This window comes from Clarias gariepinus, chromosome 26, assembly GCF_024256425.1.
Source record: "Clarias gariepinus isolate MV-2021 ecotype Netherlands chromosome 26, CGAR_prim_01v2, whole genome shotgun sequence".
NCBI classification, from domain to species: domain Eukaryota; kingdom Metazoa; phylum Chordata; class Actinopteri; order Siluriformes; family Clariidae; genus Clarias; species Clarias gariepinus.
The window spans coordinates 17,588,071-17,604,182 of record NC_071125.1 but is presented as its reverse complement, the minus strand read 5'-3'; the positions used below and the strand labels follow the sequence as shown (position 1 = coordinate 17,604,182).

Here is a 16,112-nt window from a genome sequence, read left to right as displayed (position 1 = left end):
ACAGCACATTCTATAGTCGCGGCCCGCCGTCCCCGTCCAGCACTCTTTCGGCCCAGACTCAGGAGCGAGACAAGCATGAAAATCCGACGTCTGGAATGGCTTTCCTGGCCGGGAACAAGGGCATTACGTCAAGACAGCGGCCTTTTCCCTTTAGGCGGCTGTGTCGTGATGGCTGGTTTTCTGAGAAGCTGGAAGTGCTGGCGCAGCTCGTGCAGTTCTTCAGCGCTTGTCTCCTGGCAGGCGGTTAAACAGTGAGATAATTCCACACACCTTTAGAGCCCATGGGGCACGTGGCATGGCCCCTTTCTTGTGCCACTCTCCTTGCTGCTAGCATGTGATGACGGAAGCAGAGTGCAGACAGCGGCTCTCGCATGCTCCTCAACGATGCGCTTGGCAGTTAGGCACCACGTCTCATTTTAAAGAGCGGAGCAAGCCTGAGGTCCATTGATGAATGTTTGCCGCCAGCCATGCCAGATTTAGCAACCCTGCCCTTTTACCCACCTGCAAAACGGGAGGCTGGCTACTGTACATAGTGAGCTGTTTGAAGAGAGTGAGGGATGAAAAAAGATCTGTGCAAACTCCCATCACTTATGCGTGACAATAGAAATAAACAATGTCTTAAATCTTTGACTTGTGAGTAGCGTGTGAAACACAGCAAGAGATATTCCTCTCTTTAACCATATCCATCTCTATTTCATTATTCCATCCCTTTGTGCATACATACAGTACAGTATTTCTCCCTACCTTCACCAATATATATTTTTTGTATAATATGGACCTGCATGCTGATGTCATTTCCTTTTAAGGCTTTAATTCAATTCTACAAACTTATATTTTCTGGATAATCAAGTAAATCAAGGATAATCAGTGTATAGTCTAAGAGTAGAGCACATAGTAAGCAATTTGATTCTTTTTTTTTTTCCCCTGTTCTAATCTTGTGTTTACCAAATGTAATGCTACATATTGAATTAAGTTGAATTAACATTCACTTGGCGTAACCAGTCCTGACTGCAATTAAATGGACATGGTGATTGATTGAGTTTGAGTTATTGCCCTCTGTTCTGGTCTGGCATTCGGGTGCTACATGAAGAATCAAGAGGTTTAGAAACTCATTTATTCCTCTGGCCATAAAAACACTTTGCTCTCTATCAAATTGATCGATGTGATGGCATTGGGCTTTTGTGATATAGAGGCATCACTTGATAATGCAGTCGGACTTTCTTATTTTAGAAACTGTCATGTTGTGTCTGTGGTTCTTTTTTTTTTGTCATCGCTGCACAACAAATACGAATTCACCAATTTATTCACACAGTATCAGGTTCCATTTAAATAGAATGGTATTGTGGTATTGTCAGAAGAAAAAAAAAAACAGCCACGACATCATTTAGAACCCTTTATTTTAAAAAATGTAGCAACTGTAATGAAATGTTAGACAGTTATATCAGTATAAAAAGAAAAAGTCATACTGGTACAGTGCATGACCTATATGGTAGAGTATATTAAAATAAATTATGTTGAATTATATTATCGCTGTGCACATTTTCCAAAACTATGATTTTTCTTCTGATTTGCCAGAGTGTGAGCTGTACCGTCTGCTGCGAGTGTGACTAATATAAGCATACACACACACACACACACACACACACACGATTTTACACCCCCAAAGTCCCCAGTTGGCAGGAAATTCAACATCTGCTGTCAAAATGTTTCTGTAGAGCAGAGTTTGTGGGAAATGCAGCTGAACTTCTGTTTTTAGATATTTATTATTATTTTTTATTTATTTTTTTTTCTTTGTTAAGAGAAGTTGAAGCTGGATTTTGTCACACGTAGAGTAAAGTGCATAGGGTTTCTCTGTCCCTGAGGTAGTTAAAACTGCATATGAAACAAAAACATTTATTATTCTTTTAAACACTTTAATGCTGTCGCTGTCAGGTTTAAAGCAGCAGTGAAGTGACTCCTCTGTAAATACCACTCTTTTTTTTTTTAGCTTACCGTTTAATATTTTCTTGGCCCATGGTATATTGTCATAATCTTTCCTACCGTAGTTGGACATATAAATTTGAATGCATTATAAAAATCAGCCAAAAACATTTTTATTCATTTAATACTTGTTTTTTTAACAATTTGTTGAATTTAAACAAATCTGTTATTTAAAACAGTTTGTGCAATTAATCTGATGAATTATTTGTGTCAGATTTTTGTATATAATGTACATAAAGTGCAACCTCGGCATACGCATGCCCTCAATCACGAATTTCCACATCAACAATTGAAATTTTGCAAGATATTGGCATGGGCGTACAGAACTTTTTTAAAATCTAAATGAACACCAGTTAAATTGCGTGTACGTCTAAAAACCGTCCAAAAATTGTTTCCGTCAGTGGATTTTATTTTAGATTTTATTTTCTATTTAAGTTCATTAAAATGTCTTCCAAAATGTTTGTCATTGTTTTTATATGCACAAATATGATTATAGTCTTGGAAATTGGTATTATTGGTAATATTTTCGGGTGGCTGGATTATCTGTGTTTATCTGCATAGATAATTTGCATTTACAGATAATTTCTTTTGCAAAAAATTTGTATCGCAATAAGAATTTTCGCCTTAAGAACTCGCCTCCAGATAAATTAAATTTGTATGCCAAGCTCATTCGTACAGTAAGTCAACAAACATTGTCTAGGTAGTAGAATACTAACACAATTGGCTACACACAGTAAACTAACATGTTTATCCTCCATGCCAGCAGAGGTCCCCGTTCCCTACATATGGAATTATTTTCACAGCTTCCTGTTCGCTTGCCCTATAAGGAAATTGACTGATAAATAACTAATTCTGTATTGTAGGCTTGGTTATCGCTATTAAAAGCACATAGAGCCTCAAAGTTGTATCGAGTCACTTGTATTGCACAATACATCTTATCACAGTGAATATCACGGAAAATAATAAACATTAGGGTTATGTGTTTACAGACCAAATTTTATTTGGATTATAGTCATAACACAAGGTTTCGTTTCTTTTATACATGTACAACAGTAATTTTGCACTGCTAACAATTTTACACTCATCATTATATAATACAGCCCTCCTGAAATTACTTTTCCATTATGTCACAGTTGTTCAATGGCTATAATATACAGTATATTATGCTGCTGGTAAAACCGTAGGATTCTTGCAACCTGCACAATCCTTTCAGCTGGTGCACATACCATGATAATTACATCGTCCCTTTTTCATTGTCTTTTGTTCCCTTTTTTATTCTTTTCAGTAATGAGTTTTGTCATTTACTTGCGTAGATAACTGAGCTGCACAACATCAAGAACATTACCAGAATGCCTCGGGAGACAAAGAAACATGCCGTGGCAATTATCTTCAGCGATGAGACGTCAAAGACATTTGCCTGCGATTCAGGTAAACGATCTCTCTATCCTTACAAAAGTATTGCACATTACCATTATACTAAAGAGAGAGAGAGAGAGAGAGTGCACATCTAATGGTCTAAAGCATATTATTATGCACAGAAGTTGAACAAATCAAATTTATCTTGTGAGTAAGTCAGAGTAAATGCCTATTGAGCTATTATAAACGTATTTAAAATATGAAAAAAAGCAATAATTGAATACATGGAAGCACCTAATACAATAAACTACTTGGTGTAGTAAAAGATTAAAGCAGCCATCAAACCAAAATGAATACATGGTAGAAAGTTTCCTCAGTGCACCAGAGGGATGGTCAGACTGCTTATCATCCTCATCCTCATCATCACTGTTGAAACACTGGCCTCCCAGGAACTCATTTAATGGGAAAATGTCCTGGTTTGAACACCAAAGTCTTTCTGTTTTTATAAGACGAGGCACGACCTCATACCACTTAGTTGGACTAAAAAAAAAAAACTTCCTACCTTGATGGTATCCCAGCACTGGGATTAGGTGCATTAGTGTAGCAGGGTATTATAGAGAGAAATAAAGATTGTTTTTACTCTCATAACTGTGTAGTTGTTATTTTGCACTCTCAACATACTGTGTAATAATCAATCAGATCAGATTTCAACCACTAGCTAAATTCCCATCAACGTTTCTTTAAATGTGCATCACAGATCCCTTAGAAGCCAGTCCCCTCATTGGGAACCACTCAATCAAAGGAACTTCAATCAGTCATTCAAACTGTTTGATATTCCAATTTTTTTCGATGTAGCTAGATAAGCTAAATTGTTCATTAAACTTTGGACCATAATTGCAAAACTAGGATTGCATCAGAAATTGTATCATCTTAAAAGCTGCGCAGAAGGAAGACAAAAGAACACTTTTTATCAAATTATACACTGTAATTTGTTTCACCAATGCTGACACGATCATTATTCTACTAAAAGAAGTATGATGAAAAAAGGAAATAGGTGAGAGAAAGCTTACAGAAGCAACATTCCTTATGTTTACACATATTAAATAATCAAATAAAGGTAAATATACTGTAATTGCATGCAGTGATGAGCGGGCCCAAGCACCTTGACTATCGCCTCTCGTGCCACACTTGTGATTTTCATGCTTAGAAGAACAAGAGGGCTCTTCACACACTATGACATCAGCACTATCAGACGTCAACACTTTCATAGCGATATGAAATCGTCGTCGTAGCCATGACGTCATCGTGCTGATGTCATAGCGCTTGAGCCTTAACCAGTTGTTAGTATGTCCAATCAGATTGCGCCACGCTCTTGCCAGGTGTCATTATACTGTACTTACTAATTTGTCATTGTGTCCAGCGGGTTGATATAAGTACGGCGACATACAAATGCTTTTTTTTTTAAAGTAATGGTGTAATACCCCTGTCTCACCTATTCGGTTTGACTTGCGGTGAGATGCATTGTTAGGTACCGTGAGCCGCTGCGATTGCATGCTGGAAAGATGAAACGTAATCACAGCGCCAAAACCAGCAGTAAATCATGATGAACCGTACTTACGGCCACCGCGTGAAACCGCGTAGGTGAGATAGGGGTATTAGGATTGAATCTAGTATTTATACTTAAAACCAGGCAGCCCCACATTAAGGCTCGTACCACATTTAAAGCATATTATTTAGTCATTAATATGATTTATTCATTAACACCAGTGAGTCTAATAAAAACGGGATGCAGTTATGAGAGTGAGGGATGTTCGTCTGGACCGAATGACAGATCCTGTGAGTTTAAAAGGTTAAAAAAATTTGCTGCATGAGATCCAATTCATCTAAGCTCAACTCAAGGCTAATTAAAAAGAGTATAATAGCTTGTACTGTACTAAAAAACACAAAAGGCAAAAAGTTGGTACACACAGTACAGAGACCTGCCACTAGCCCTGTCTAATAGACTAGTGAAAGTACATGAGCAAACAGAGTCAAATGAAAGTATTGATTTAGCACGTTGTATGTAACACGGTGTTGGTTTAATACCTGCTGTAATGAGTGCTGCTTTAAGAACTGTTTCCTCCCTCCTGCAGTTAGACTTTATAAGATAAATGTGATGGTAGATTAAATTCTCCAAACCTCAGATGTTCATTGCGCAATTCATTTTATATCAGATAAAACATTTTAATTACCAGGAACCGTGCAGCACAACTCATCTTTCAGTAATCTGTATGCAGTTGCAAAAAACTATTAGTATTTATTACATTCATTTGATCTGATTATGTTTATTGTGTTTACACCACAGTCTCAATCTTGTATCTGTACATCATTCCTGCAATCTGCTATTACACTCCAAGAACAATACAATAGCAATACAAAGTGTTCCCCCTAGATCTCCTCTGTTTGATGCTACCCATACTCTTGTGCTCTTTTACACGGACTACAAATGAGATATTTGTTTAAGCCGTTATGAAAAAAAAAACCACACACAGCTGTGGTGTGCACAGAGCAAGAATCAATTGTTACACACACACACAGTCTGGAAAGCACTTGGATTTGTAGTCACTTGTAATAATAATAATTAAAAAAGATTATTCATCTCTCTTATATATATATACAGTATTTATAGTCTATATATTGTTATTCTTGGTTAGTCTTTCGGTTGCTCCCATCAAGGGGTCGCCACAGAGGACCATCTAATCCGCACAACAACTTGGCACAGGTTTTACACCAGATGCCCTTTCTGACCCAACCCTTCCATTTTATCCGGGCTTGTGACGGACACTGCATCCAGGGGCTGGGGTTTGGGCATTGGCAGGGAATCGAACCCAGGCCCTACGCATGACAGGCGAGAGATCTACCACTGAGCCAAAAAATGTAGACATATATTGTATGTCAGCCAAAAAAATGTATATATATTTATATAAATCCATTTATTAATTTATTTATTTATTCCTGCCAGCTGTTGTGCACGTCTGCGACGCTCTTTTTTGACACTTGTTAGATATCTTGCCATCTGCTGAAAAATGAGACTGGAAGCCGGAAATCATTTTTTCCCCCTTTACTCTAAACCTGGCGTCCATCCATCTAGCCATCTAACCGTCCATCCATCCTTCTGACTGTCGTCTGTTTTAATGAGGGCGACACAAGATCAGAGCCTGACTTTGATGGACACAAGTGTAAGAAGATTGATTTAGGAAGAATGACAAGGTACGGTGTAGAAAAGAGAACAGCGGTTGTACACAACAGAACCGGGACAGGAGTGCAGGAGCAAAACAAAATAAGGGTGAATAAACACGCATTATTGAATGTTAACCAGGACTATCTAGTTTATGTGACAGTTTAATCGCTTTCATTTCCCATCCGCAGCCAACTCTCCCTTATCATATGACAGTTACAACCCAGGAAGGTTGAAGGCTAACAAGTATTTCTTGTAAATAAGTTGCATTATTTTCCAGCTAGAGCGCAGTCCGTGAAATTGATTACTGCTTATGCCATAAGCATTATTAGTTACTGCTGCTGATTCTACAATGTGTAGAAACAAAAACAAATCAATCAATTTACTTTATATAGGGAAGAAATATCTCACAATTACGTATAATAGTCAGCAGGTGGCGATATTACCGATTGAAATACTACACACAATACACTGTGGTTATGTAACGCAAGTAATGCACAATTGTAGTGAAGTAGAAAGTACAGATATTAGGAGTAAAAGTAAAATGTCAAATAAAAAATAATAAAACTACTCAAGTAAAGTATAGATATGAAAACTGTACTTAAGCACAGTAACAAAGTAAATGTATTTAGTTACTTTCCACTTCTGGCCATGACATCATTGGGATTCAAACTTATTACTAGTAAAGTGTTTGACATAGAACAATAAATGTGGAATAAATGTGTGCCTGTAAACGATCTGTTTTATGAATTCAGATGTTGTTAAAGATGTTAGTATTTTCTGGCCAGAGGGGAAAATACTCTGTAAACCTTTTTACAAATTATTAACTCATGAACAGCTCATGACTGAATAATACATAACGTAGTATCTGCTAAAGAAGCTGACTTGGGTTATGTTTAGAACTACAACCATTAATTTTGTTTGTTTTTCCACTATACTACAGTTTTGTTTTTAGGAATTGATTTGGTCCACTGGACCTGTAATCCAGAGCTCAGTCCACCTGTTTATGACCCCTTACATAATACAAGGGTGAGTCAAAAATTATCCGCACTTCGTTTATATATGGACAAAGAAGTTCAAGGAAGGATACACATGAAAAAGTTTTAGCCATCAAAAAGGAGTCGGATGTTTGTTCGCGCCACAGCTGATGACAACATTGCATCCCTCTCATAGTCCTGATCTTGCTCATTTGGACCACCTGTTTACCTGTTTAATCTTGCTCCACCTCTTTGATCTGGCTTTATCTTTAACCTCTTTGATCTTGCTCCACCTTTTACCTGTTTGATCTTGCTCCACCTTATACCTGTTTGATCTTGCTCCACCTCTTTGATCTTGCTCCACCTTTCACTTGTTTGGTCACCTGAAAGCAGCCCTGCGAAGACCGAGATTCACTTCTGATATAAATTAAATAAGTGAAGACACACTGCATTTGTAGCTCACAGCCTATCCTAAAACCTTTTAATGAGGAAATACAAAATCTTGTTGACAGACTGACAAAGTGTTTTGAAAAGCAAGGAGGTTAGGAGGTTCGAAAACCTATGTATTTGTCTTTTTAAAGTAAATAAAAAACAAGAATTCATACAGCCAGAATGTGGATCACTTTTGACTCACCCTCATAGATAGCAACAATAACCAGTAACAAACCAGTAAGATCGTAATCACTGGCATAAATAGAATATAGAATTAACTGGATGTAACTTACAACTGGACATAAACATTGTGTAAATGTGACTAACAAGGGGTAAAGTTTGAATGCTTAAACAGCAACTAAATTGCATTAATTAATTCATAAAAAAGATGACGTAAGGGAAGGACACTAAGCAAAAGTGGGTAAGAATACAGTACAAGCAGAAGCGCGTGTGAAGCACAGAGTAACAATTGACTGAGAATTGTATATAAAGTGTTCTTGGTGGAGGCATTCATGAGGCACAAGGTCTATACTTAGAGGAACTGCACAGTTGGTATGCATACTGAGCGCAGATTTTTGGCAACGAATACGAAACTAAAAAACAAAACACAAAAGACATTGTGATGTGATGCAATCTGTTGTAATGCACCCTTATTCTATTCCCATTTGTCAGTCAGTATGAGTTTATACATGGGCTATTGCTTATGAAATTTGAATAAAAGCATAATATATCTAGTATTTTAAAAAGTCTTTGAAGTGTTCTGCCATGCAACCCTGTGCTAGTGTCTCGACTCTCTGTTCAGTATCTGTCCACTGTACAGTATAACACTCACTCACTCATCGTCTCTACCGCTTTATTCTGTATACAGGGTCATGGGGGACCTGGAGCCTATTCCAGGAGACTTAGGGCACGAGACAGGGTACATTGGACAGGGTGCCAATTCATCACAAATGCTATAATTATTATTATTATTTTTATACATGATTTGTCTATAAAGCAGATCTGAGAGAAGTTCTGTCTGTAATGAAAATCACAGGTTTATATTAATGTCATAGTGCATGCATAATAAGTAAAACCTTATTGTTTCTATAGTAACAGCATATTCACAAGGACTTAGTTCAGGGATGCGCTACTTAAACAGAATAAGAATGTGAGTAATACTTGATACGAGAAACAGTTTGTTTATCGGCTATGGAAGGAGTCTTGGATGTCAGTGCTTTGTAACAGGCAGAAGAGACTGTTCTTTTTTCTGACAAGTCTTCCGGGCAGTTTCTCTATAACATGACAAAAAGTTTGGTCTTAATTCAAGAGGGAAAAGCAGAGACGTTGGCGAGGGGACCACTGTATATAGTTGGCGTATATGTATGGCGCAGATGTTCCCGAGGGTGGCTATAAATAGATCAAAAGTAAAAATGGGTATCTTTGGAATATCTCAGTGGTATAAGAGGAATAAAACTCTTCTCATGCAGCAACAGGGAAATTCAGCTTTGTTTACACCACTCTATCATTTTCCATAACAGCATGCCCCCAAGTCTCTTATAAGGCAAACTGAAATCCATTCAGTTCAGAAAAGAATTAATTTAATTTTCCAATTTGCTGCACACAAAGCATTTAAATCTCACTGTAAACAGAATTTCAATAACAGCCCAATTATTGCGATGAGAAATTGCATGAACGAGTAAGAAACTGAACTCCAGTTATTGGAATGCATGGAATTTAATACATTTTTAATTCGAATTCTGAACGCTCTGTGCTCCCATAAAAAGAGAGCATGACTGTGTCGTTGGTGGAGCTCTGACTGAAGTGTGTGTGGAGGGTCAGTGCAATGCTGAGGTCAGTTATCATGCGCACGTGACGCTGAGACGGGTGAAACTCCTGCTGAGAAATCGTTATCACCCTCTGAGTGTTCCGTCCTGTCTCAGCCAATCCGGTTATCACAGATATCACAGATACCCCTCCCCACTGTATGAGTCCTGACTGAATCAGGGTTACGGTAATAAACACGGCACCATGAAGGACATGAACAAGTAAACGTACACGTGTCATGAAAGGACCTTGGTTTTTTTTTCCATGGAGAATTTAAAGGAAAGTAGGTCTTCTGGAGGTGCACTATTGTTCCAAAGTATTCCCCCTGCGGTGCATTCAGAAAGAGACTCCCTACTTAGGCAGCGGTGTTGGGCAGCGTTTGTGCTCAGGAGATAAAGTCCGTCCCATTTAATTTAGAAGGCAAATCAAAGGACTGCTGTTTTAGAAGGTCTTTTTTTGGAGAAAAAAAAAAAGATTTTGAGAAATGGATGTTCATAGTGAGATTTGTGTTTATTTATTTATTTGTTTATTTGTTTATTTATTTATTTTGTATTTTGGTCCGTCTACGTGTCATCCGGCAACGGATCCTCTTCCCACCCTGGAGATATCTCCATCGTTGTGTGGCAGTGTGACACCTGGTTGTCATTCACACATTACAGGCAATTTGGGAACGGCAGTGACTCTAACCTGCATGTGTTTGGACTGTAGGAGGAAACCGGAGAACCAGGAGAAAACCCACCAAGCACAGGAAGAAAACATGCAAACTCCATGCACACAGACCTGAGGCGGGAATCAAACTCAGACCCTGGAGGTCCAAGGCCGGAGTGCTGAAAGCTAACATTTTAGAAATAGCACAATATTATGTACACATATACATAATACATACTTATAGTTGTAATCAAAAAGTTTAGGCACCCATGGTCAAAAGACGTTTTATTGGTTTCAGAAGTTAACTATTAAACATAATTATATACATACATACTGTACATATCCTGGAGATTTAGGGATACAACGGTATCACTTTAATCAGTTTTTAATTCTGGTCAGGAAGTTTAGTTCTCTAGGACGTTTAGACAGAAGTGTGGAGCATCAATCAGTATCAGCCATATTAAATTAAGTGAAGCAACACTTCATATAAATCAGCATGATAATGTATATAACATTAAACCGGTTTGAAATAGTGCTGCACAGTTTATCGCACAAAAATCTAAATCGCAGTATGGACTTGTCCAATTATGGACTTGTGTATTATTAATTGCATTAATGTGTCATTTATTACAGGTAATATACAAATAGTCAGCAATTTATTTAAATTCAAATTTAATTTTGTCACACACACAGTCATATACAGTACGATAATGCAGTGAAATGCTTATACGACCGTCAGTGACCTTAAAAAAATAAAAGCTTATACATAAGAAATAAATATGAATAAAAAGAAATACGAAAGAAAATAAATGTAACCTTTTAAAATTTAATTAGAAAAAAAACACTGTACAAATAAGGGCATAATATTACATAATATAGAAGAAAAAAATAGAAATTTGTAGAAATTTGGCAGTGACTGTGGTGTGCAAATATGCATAAAAAGTGTCTTATTCAAGTGTCTTATTAAAGTGTCTTGTGCAGTGGTCCAGAAATGAATATATAAATATGTAGTGCAAGTGTGTATGAATGTGTAAATGTGCATTAATATGTTTTTTACAATAATTTAAAGGTGATAAATAAATATTGGCAAACATCCTTATAAACGTTGCAGTTTAAATCGCAACTGCAATATGTGTCAGACTAATCGTAATGTGATTTTTCTTGCAGCTCTAGTTTGAAGAGAATTTATGTCTTATATATTTCTGAAAAGAGAAAGAAAGAAAGAAAAAAGAATGGTGTAGAAGTATGGACACTGTGCATGGCAGGGATAATTATACATCTTTTCTCATCATCTTCTTCTTTTTCACCTCATCTTGGGCTGTTAGGTTTAACACCCCTGCTTTTCAAACACACACACGCACACACACACACACACACACGCACACACACACACACACACACGCACACACACGCACACACACACTCCTGAACTCAAACACACTTGGAACATTTTTTTATTTTCTCTACTAGCACTTTTCCTCTCTATCCTCCATCTTATGTTCGAAGTGCAGTAACTTGTTAAATATTTTTAACTGCACCTACTGTTTTTTTATATTTAGCAATAGTGCTGCTATAGGAATAAGGACATTATGTGGGTCAGCCATTGTTTTATAAAGCTTAAAAATCTCACGAATCATAATGCTTTGCTCTTTTGTGTAAAATTCCTAACCTTTTTTTTTTATTATTTTCTTTTTTAATATAAAAAAGTTTAGATTGTTGCTCTATGCCATAGTAATGACATAATCTGGGTTGTGATTTTTTTCCCTGGGAAAAAATAATAATAAATGTGAGCAATAAGGCTCAAACGACTGCACATTTGGTCCTGATGACTTCTCTCTGTTACAAGCTTTGATATTTGCTAATTAATCTTCGAATAATTATTCTATTTTCTTCATCAGTGCTGTAGAGCTTGTGGCACTTTTGTGTGTAAGAGTTATGGAGCTTCATTAATATCTTAGTTAATCAGCTTAAGTAATATCCAAATTAATGGGACATATTATAAATATTAAGACAAAATGAACAATAAATGTTATTTATCGTACATCTCTAACTGATCAGCGCTAATATATATCATACTGCCTTTTTAAGATAGGGATCACAAATCTTGTTGCAGCAGACAAAACCTCCCAACACAAAGCATATAGACCGATCTTCTGATATATAACATGCACATAAAACCTCCCAATACAAAATATATATAAAATAAATAAATAAATCGCAAAACATACTGTTACATGTACACACAAACCTCAAAATACAAAACAGCATGTTGTTTTGATTACAAATATATATATATATATATATATATATATATATATATATATATATATATATATAGGCATTGTAGAGGAAAAAAAAGCTCGATACAGAACATCATTTAGACAAAACCTTCAAGTGCAAAACAACATTTAGACTAAACCCCTGAATGTAACACATGCATGCAACTAATACATTTCTTACCACAAAAAACATTTAGACAAAACATATAGACAAAACTTCACAATATAACATTTAGACTAACACTCAAGTTAAATACAAAGCATGTAGACAATCCTCATCATACAAACCATTTAGAGAAAACCTCCTATAGGAAAAAAGAACCCACAAACAAAACCTCCTAATAAAAAAAACATGTAAACAAAACTATACAATACAAAACAAAACCACATTCAGACAAAATATAAAAACATGTGGACAAAACCTCCTAATACAAAGCATGTGGACAAAACCTCGCAGTACAAAAATAATATTTATGCAAACCTTTCTAAAACATAACGATATTTAGGTAAACTCTTTAAATACAAAACAACATGTACACAAAACCTTGCAAAACAAAACAACATTTAGACAAAACCATCTAAGACACAACTTGTAGAAAAAACATTGCACTATAAAAAAAACTCTTAATTGCGAAAGTACAGATAAAACCTCACAATACAAAACCTTTAGACAAAAACATGTATACAAAACCTTGTGAAATAAAACATGTGGACAAAGCCTTACACCACAAAACAATATTCACACAAGATCTTGCAATACAAAACAACATTTACATTTAGACAAAATGTCCAAATATAAAGAATGTAAACAAATTCTCATAACTTAAATGAGAATTAAGAGAAAACCTCTTAATAGAAAAAATAACACACAAACAAAACCTCCTAATACAAAACATGTAAACAAGACTGCAATACAAAACAAAACAACATTTAGACAAAACATTTAAAATATGTGGACAAAACCTCCTGATACGAAACATGAAGACAAAACGTCACAATACAAAAAAAAATTTTAGGCAACCCTTCCTACTACCTATAACAAAATATAGACACACTTTTTAAAAGACAAAACAACAGAAAAAACATGTACACAAAACCTTGCAACAAAAAAAAAAAAAACCTTTTACACAAAACATTCTAAGAACTTGTAGACAAAACCATACAGTTTAAAATATATATATAAAACCTCTAAATGCGAACTACAGATAAAACCCCACAATACAAAACGTTTAGATAAAACCTCATAATACAAACATGTATACAAAACTTTGCAAAACAAAACATGTAGACAAAGCTTTGCACCACAAAACATTTATTTAAACAAAGTAAAAACCGAACTTGTAAACAAAGCCTTACAATATAAAACAATATTTAGACAAGACCTTGCACTACAAAACATATAGAAAAAACCTTCCAATACAAAATAACATTAAGACAAAACGTCCAAATATAAAGCATGTAAGCAAATTCTCATAACTCAAAACATTTCGAAAAAAAAACTCCTAATAGAATAATTAACACACAAACAAAACATGTCAACAAAACTATACAATACAAAACAAAACCACATTTAGAAAACCCTCCCAGTATAAAACATGTAGACAAAATTTCCAAATATGAAACATGCAGACAAAACCTTGCAATACAAAAATAATATTTAGGCAAACCTTCCTAATACATAACCAAATTTAGACAAACTATTTAAATACAAAACAACACAAAACCATGTACACAAAAACTTCTAATATACAACTAGTGGAGAAAACCATGCAATATAAAACATTTAGATAAAACCTCACAATACAAAACAATATTCAGACAAACATGTAGACAAAACCTTGCACCACAAAACAACATTAACAGAACACATACTAAACACAGAACATGTTGTAATACAATTAGTACCACTGGTTGGCCATGAGAAAAACACTTGATAGTGAGCCTAATTAAACCTTATAAAACAAAACAAAATTCAGATAAGACTTTACAATACAAAAAATACACACATAACCTCCTTATACATAAAAAAACATTCAAATAAAACTCTGCAATAAAAATATTTCAATAATACAAAACAACATATAGACACAACCTCCCATTACAAAAAAATTTTATATGTAAAGTACTATAATACTATATACACAATGATACTTTTAGAATGTTGTCATAGTAGAAATAAAAGTAAAATACTTGCTAATAACACAGTAACATTTATGCAACATAAAAAAAAATGCATGTCATATTTAGCAATAATCCTACACCGAGCCGGTATGGATTTGTTTAAGGTGCTTGTGCAGTATTTGAATAGAATAAGACAGCATAAAGAAATATATAACAACTGTTTAGGATATAGAATAAACGGTAGGAAATGCAGTAAGTGTAGTTTTGGTTCTATTTACAAGAGGTATTGTCCTGTAAAATGCACACTGCAATGTTTATACATTGTGTGTCAGTGTGTGTAAGGACAGCGTGGAGGTGGAAGTGGTACTGTAAGGGTGGCTGTTGTTTATGAAGCTGACAGACTGGGTGGTATGAGCTATCACAGAGTCTGGAGTTTCTGGCTATGATTCTCTGGTACCATGTACCAGACTTCACGAGCAGGAACAATGAGTGGGCAGGATGGGAGGGAACCTTGATGACAATACCAGCCCTTCTGCAGACTCTCCTCTGGTGGATATCCTGCAGTGTGTGGGAGAATCTGTCCTTGTGAAATCTGTGAGGTTGCGTCCCCTTAAATCTAAACTAAATATTAGCTGAGCTTCCAGGATTTGTGCATGCTCCTTTTGTGTGCAAGGTTATGAAAAATCATGGCTGAGACCTGTGGTGCAATTGTCACACCTGTTATAACTGTCTTGCTTCAGATGTGTCTCAGAGTGAAGTTAGCAAGCCTGAGGCTGAAAGGACCTGGTGGTATCTGTGGTGGTCTGGATGAATCGCAATTGAGTAAGGGTTTATAAAAATGATGAATGTGAAAGCTATACACAATACCTATACTGTACCCTACTGTACATAGCTTCACACTGACAGGTAATTATAAAATAGGATGAAAGGGTGATTTAGGTCTGTCTGTCTGTCAATTTCCTGCCTAACTGAAAAACAAGTTGCTGTTTCAGATGCATCAAATTGTTTGCCGGCATCAAGGGAAAAAAAATTTAACCGTGAAGAATAGATCTGAACCATCAGCCATGAAGAAACAAGAATCATGAATAACTGGAATTGTAGAGAACACTTTATGGCTTGGTGAAGTTACATAGTAAAAAATTCATTTGAAAGAAACCACAGCTGTATTTATAAATGGAAGTACAGTAAGAGCTTTTCACGGTGTGATGAAGACTCACAGAATTTAATCTAAATCAGTGTTTGGCCATAAGAAAAACACTTGTTAGTGAGACTAATTAAAAAAAAGCATATGAGTGG

General features: G+C 35.8%; 1 protein-coding gene across 2 annotated transcripts in view; it reads left to right on the top strand.

The window, feature by feature from the left end:
- dok6 (docking protein 6) overlaps nucleotides 1-16,112 on the top strand; it is a 106,539-nt gene that overhangs the window by 54,281 nt on the left and 36,146 nt on the right. For both annotated transcript variants that reach the window (XM_053488107.1, XM_053488108.1), the window contains exon 3: nucleotides 3,294-3,408. In XM_053488107.1, the coding sequence (XP_053344082.1) occupies nucleotides 3,294-3,408 (115 nt within the window). The remainder of the gene's footprint in view (nucleotides 1-3,293; nucleotides 3,409-16,112) is intronic.